General features: G+C 38.5%; 1 protein-coding gene across 5 annotated transcripts in view; it reads left to right on the top strand.

Annotated features, from left to right (window-relative positions):
* Positions 1–1218: 1218 nt before the first annotated feature.
* Positions 1219–6000, top strand: part of LOC308184793 (katanin p60 ATPase-containing subunit A-like 2) — a 30376-nt gene continuing 25594 nt past the window's right edge. For 4 of the 5 annotated variants that reach the window (XM_080572360.1, XM_080572361.1, XM_080572362.1 and 1 more), the window contains exons 1-5: positions 1219–2986; positions 3262–3313; positions 3722–3845; positions 4941–5040; positions 5554–5652. In XM_080572360.1, the coding sequence (XP_080428486.1) occupies positions 2942–2986; positions 3262–3313; positions 3722–3845; positions 4941–5040; positions 5554–5652 (420 nt within the window). In that variant the 5' untranslated portion in view covers positions 1219–2941. The remainder of the gene's footprint in view (positions 2987–3261; positions 3314–3721; positions 3846–4940; positions 5041–5553; positions 5653–6000) is intronic. The other variant, XM_080572364.1, reaches the window with a different exon arrangement.

Below are 6000 nucleotides of genomic sequence, written 5' to 3'. Positions count from 1 at the left end.
TCAAGTGCATTTCCTTCGTGTCTATGTATCAAGGCCCACAAGATGGGAGGTGTCAACAGTGTGCAGCAGGTCTGCATAATGTAGTGTAGTTGTATAGATCCCTGGCCTGTTCTCTGTCACTTCTCTGGGTGCTCAGAAAATGGGTTTCTAATTGCAAGGGAGGGATGCAGCTACACTGAAGCACGTGGTTTGCTTGCACAGCCATTGGAGATGCTGTGCGTGAGGTCTGCAAGAGCCCTACCCTGTAATTCGTGACTGCCTGAACCTGTTGGAAATCCATAGTCATAGCAAGGCCAGGAAGGTATTTTTCAACTTCAAGATAATTTTCTTTTCTCTGGGAAAAGGTTTCTACCCATCCACTAGCCCTGATAATGTGTAAGAAAAATTGCATTCAAAACCACTTTACTTCTGTTTATTAACAGTGAGTTGTTTTACAGTTCTTACATGCTGTTTTCATAATTTGTTTGTTTCCACAGGCTACATTTAGATGCTGTTTACAGCAGTAAAGAGAATATTACATTTGATCTAGAGTTCTGTCTTAATTCACAGGATGAGCTGCGAACAGAAGTTCGTCGAAAAAATCTCCTCATTCTAATTTTGCATTACTTAATGGAGGGAGGATAAGTAATTTAAATAATAGCGCCCTGCATTTGTGTTTCTGTGTGTCTGACCTCCCGTAACATGTACTTTTGTCCTCTGTTGGGCAAATGGACAGCAAGACCCTTTGCTTCCATATGAGAAAGAGCTAAACTACTATTAAATGACTTGACAGCTTGCTTTGCTAATTTGTTTCAGTTTCTGGAACAAAAATGTCCTATATCATTTCCAAATATGTTAGGTCAATCCTTTGCTGAAAGGATTTTTAAATACAGTTTATGGCTTTTATAAAAGAAAAGAGATGTGGACAACTTAAAACTACTATATACTTACTAATGCCATTGCTTGCTTTTTCTCTCACAAATCACAGTAAGGTAATAACTCTCAGGTTTTTGTTCTTTTTATTTTTTATTTTTTAAATGACCAGGTATGTTGAGGCTGCAAATGCTTTGGAAAAAGAGACAATGTTAGGTTTATGTGAGTTTGAAGTTTGTGACAACATTGATCTTGAGACAATTTTGATGGAATATGAAAGCTATTACTTTGTAAAATTTCAAAAGTATCCTAAAATTACCAAGAAGGTCATGGACACTGGTATGTGGCTGTGTTCCTAAATAAAGCTTTTGGTTTTTCTAAGACTAAAAAGTATATTTGCCTGATATACTCCCAACACTTCTCATGTATGTCTGTGTTCAATGTTTGAACTCTTATAGATCTATAGTTCTAGGACATAAAAATTAAGAGATGAATTTAGAGATTAAAAGCATCCTTTCTGCTCTTCCATTCTCTCTTTATGTAGAAGGACAAGATGAACATATTTTTCAGTCTTTTAAAAACAAATTTGCTATTGGAAAATGACATGGAACTGCAAAATGACATGGATATATTCTGTCTTTCTTCTGATGGGGAGAGAATAGTAACTTCGTTGTATTCTGGATTTAACTTTTAAAGTAAAATAAACCACTTAAATATTACATCTTAGCTCATCCAAGCTAGTGCTTTAAAGTCTATTACCACTAGTCTCATTAACCATTTATTTTGCATATTTTTATAAACCTACACATTTGTCACATTACCTTTAGTATATTTTCTCCAAAGGACTTAAAAGCCTGAGGTATAAATGAATGATGATAAGGCAGAGCAGAACATGAGCGTTCTGTTATGACTGTGAGGTCCTGAATGATTTTGTACTTGAGCACAAAATGTAACTTACAGAAGTCATAAGAACAACTGCATAAGAGTCAGTTATGAAGAGCTTGGAGGGTGCAGAAAATGCCAGCATCTCTTCCTATATTTCTTATAAGAAAAATGTAATCATCAGGGGAGGGGTTGATGGTCTGGGAACATCTTCAAGCAGTTTTCATCATTGCATATGACTGCGAGCAACTTTGAAATCCCAGGTAAATGGAACGTTATACAACCACAATAAAATTACCTGTATAGGTGAAATGATTTTGAAAGGCAGTAAAGCTAGTAGTCATCATGACATTAAGGGTGATATAGAAGATCAGTACTAGCTGGAGGCAAACTATCTGTGTGAGGGAGATATTTACAGCTAGAACTTATTGACTGGTGTTAATACAAAGAGGAGCAGCCCTGCAGGACAAAACCAAAGGGATTTGTTATGAATCAAGAAGGAAAATGTATTACAAAGCATTTGTTACATCAAACTTAGTCAAACTGACTGGTAGCCAAGGCTGGATCCATGAACATAAATCCAAGCAAACAATTCCCCAAAGCCAATAAATCTCTTAGACACTTACAAGCCCTCAGTTCCCATTTTGGTTAGTGAAGCTAAAGAGTACATGCAGTACTCTTCCATTACACAAGCCCAGAATTGCCACCAGGCTGGAAGAGATGCATCTGCCTGTGTCCCTGAAGCAGAAGTAGCCTCCCTCCTGCACGTCTCACTTGAGAAACTGCTGCCTGGTCATTTGTCACCTGCCTTAAAAACAACCCAAAAACCAAACCCTGTGTCTGAGGGCAGTGTTCAAATGCTTCTTGAACTCTAGCAGGCTCGGAGCCATGACCACTGTCCCGGGCAGCCTGTCCCAGTGGCCAAGCACCTCTGGGTGCAGAACCTTTCCCTAACACCCATCCTGACCCTCCCCTGTCCCAGCTCCATGCTGTTCCCTCGGGTCCTGTCGCTGTCCCCAGAGAGCAGAGCTCAGTGCCTGCCCCTCCGCTCCCCTCGTGAGGGAGCTGCAGGCTGCCATGAGGCCTCCCCTCAGCCTTCTCTGCTCTGGTCTGAATGAGCCAAGGGACCTCAGCTGCTCCTCATACGTCCTGCCCTCCAGACCCTTCGCCATCTTTGTAGTCCTTCTTTGGACTTGCTAGCATTTTTATGTCCTTCTCCTGTTGTGGAGTCCAAAACCACACAGCACTCAAGGTGAGGCTGCACCAGTTCAGAGTTTTGGTTTAAAAATATGATGAAAAATCAAAAACTGAATGGGCCTAAAAATTTAACAAGTCTGAAGCCAAACTGCTCTTTCCAATATGTTTTTGAAACATTTTTGCAAGCTTGCACTGCTTAGAATCATGCTGTTCTTGTTTACACGTTGCTATTTCCAAGGTCATTAAAATATGCTCAGAAATATTTCGGGGGGGGAAGCAAGTTGTCCTTTTAAAATAATAATCCTTAATTATTTTCCATTTTAATATTAGTTTTGCTACAGCAGAAAACAAACAACAGCTGAGAACTGCAGGAAAAAACAAGGTAAGAGAAATGCATGGGGCTTTTTCTGGGCAGAAAAGTTTCCTCTAAGAGCAATATGCAGCGTAGTTATAATAATGTTGTGATACTGTAGGGATACTAAACTGGCCTAGAGTCCCCTGATACTGCGTGGTGGATTTTTCTTTATCTTTTAGAGAAAAATAAAGGTTTACTTCCCAACTGGAGATGCAGACAATCTGCAAAGTTTCTGCAGTGTGTGATAAGGTGGGGTGGAGTGTTTGAAAGCTGTGAGTACTGAGCTTTTATGTCATTGAGACTGATGCCTTAACTTCAGCGGGAACAAAGTTAGCCCCAAACTGCTTTGTTTGAAAACTGTGCCTTTTAATCCTTGGTATTTTGAAGAAAAAAAAGAGGTTGTGAAAGCCTTTGATGATATAACTTGCATTCTAGGGCAGCAAGCTCTTCTCAGAATCTTCCAAGGACAAAACGTCAGACAGTGCAATGACCATCATCAAAAACTTCACCTGGGAGGACAACAGAACTTAAATCATCCACCAAAGAGCGCCCCAAACAGGTTCAAATGTGTTTTATCTCGTCAGCATTACATTTGAAATCAATGTGATTTTATTTTGAGCAGCTATAGTCAATGAGAGGATGTTACACAATTTGTGTTTGCATAACTTATGGGTTTTACTGTTTGCATAATTTAAGCATTATAGATGCAAGACTTCGGGAGAAGATGCTTTCTAGCTGTCATCTGGGGAGCAAGTCACAAGCCAAAATTAGAGGAAAAGAAGAGAAGTCATATAATCCAACCTATACCGAAATAAGCAGGAGTCTTTCCATTAACATCTGTAGATTTAAGGATTCATCCTTTAGCATCAGAAAACAAGACAAACCAACCAAGCAGAAAGTCTTGTGTCAGTTTTAAGCATCTTCACAGTACATAAGGTGTTTGAGATTGTGGGAGTCATTTGGCTCTGTAATTTTCAGTTTTGTGAGTCTTGTTTTAGTAAGATGTCTGTTTTTCAAAAACTACTTTATTACCATCCCTTACATAGGAGAGAGCAGGAACAGCAGGTTGGTGGGCAAGTACTGTCTGCTACAGCTTTTATGAAACTGGGTGAGGGACAGCCTCTTTTTTAAATTTATATATATATATATATAAGTCCTTGTCCATATTTCTGTATAGGGCTGGATCTCACCTCTGACCATTTCTCACCCTTAAAAAAATGTAGCCCTTGGACAGTACAGCAATGACTGCTGTGAAGTGAATGTCAAAGTAACTTACAGTCCTGAAATGGCTCCTCATTTCTAAGTTGATGTGCTGTGCCATATACTTGCCTGTCACTGCTCATAAGTGTTTCTTCTCACGGCTAAAAAAGATGCAGATTTCTACAACTTAAAATGGAAGCTCTCTGCATGAAAAGAACTTGAATGCTGAGCTGTAGAGCTATGGCTTTTGTTCTGCTGTCAGCAGTCAGATGAAGCCTAACTAAATGCACAGCAGTGGTTTGTTTGACAAATATAGGATTACTGTTGTAACTTCCATGTAATGATACAGTTTATCTAGGCATGTATGAAGTGGTGGGATTATACCTATAATAGAATGTTATCTGCAACTCATATACCTGGCAACACATTTACTTTAAAATTCATTTTTCTTTAGAATAATGACAGTGCAGTTACTCCAGAGCAATCTGATTTTGGCTTGCGTCTCAGCAATCAACAAATCTGGAGGAGCAGGAGAAGGCCCTCACCCAAGGAGGGTTGGTAGAAACCTAATATGTGATTTATGACAGAAATGTGCATGTAGGAAAAGCACATAAAAGCTTTTCATAAGTATCCAATGTGATCTTTTTCTGTATATTTTTATATACGGTTTTGCTATATAATTAGCTGAAGGGTCAATTTTATGATTTGGGCAGTAAATTTTTGCACAGGAGGCTCAGTTTATGTTAAATAGTATTTCAAAATTAGACAAGAAGGAACAGTGTTTCTGTTTTTAAAACTCAGCAATAATACCTAAATTGAAGATAAATATGAAATTTGTGAGTGCAATAAGAGGTTCTGCAGTTAAATTGTTACACTATGTACATGAGATGTACGTTCATTTCCCATTGCTACCACAGATTCTGTGGTCAGCTTTTTGCCATGTTTATGTCTGTATATGCAACAAGGAAACTAATTGCTGTAATGTTAAGCAAAATTTTGTCCCAGTGCATTTTTAACATTTCTAACATCCTGGTAAAAGCTTATCACAACATTATCTTCTTCTTAAGAGCCAAATAATTGACTTCCATGGGATGATCCAAGATGCTATCAAAGTATCATCAAATGGAATAGCCTTGAACAGTCTTAATTGGGATCCAGATCCATCGGTGTTTCTCTTCATATTTTCATCCAATGTGCATGAACATCAGGTTTATATCACCAGGAACAAAATAAAATACTGTAATGATGCTGTCTTGTTTCTGAAGTGCTAAAAAAAGGGCTTAGATTTTTTGAGTGGTATATTTCTTTGTTGAGTGGACAGTCGTAGTTGATAATGGTCTAATTTGTTGACAGTTGTTTACTCTTTGAATACAAAAGAAGTCAACAAATACACATTGTGCTGTATGATTCACAAACAAATTTGCAGAAACCCACCGTACTTTTGGGGGTGAAATTCTCATTCCTTTGAATCCAGTATGCTATTTAGCATTCACCTCAGCTGAGACAGGAACACA

This window comes from Anser brachyrhynchus (assembly GCF_964034855.1).
Source record: "Anser brachyrhynchus genome assembly, chromosome: W".
Lineage (NCBI taxonomy): Eukaryota > Metazoa > Chordata > Aves > Anseriformes > Anatidae > Anser > Anser brachyrhynchus.
This window is presented reverse-complemented; position numbering and strand designations above follow the sequence as displayed.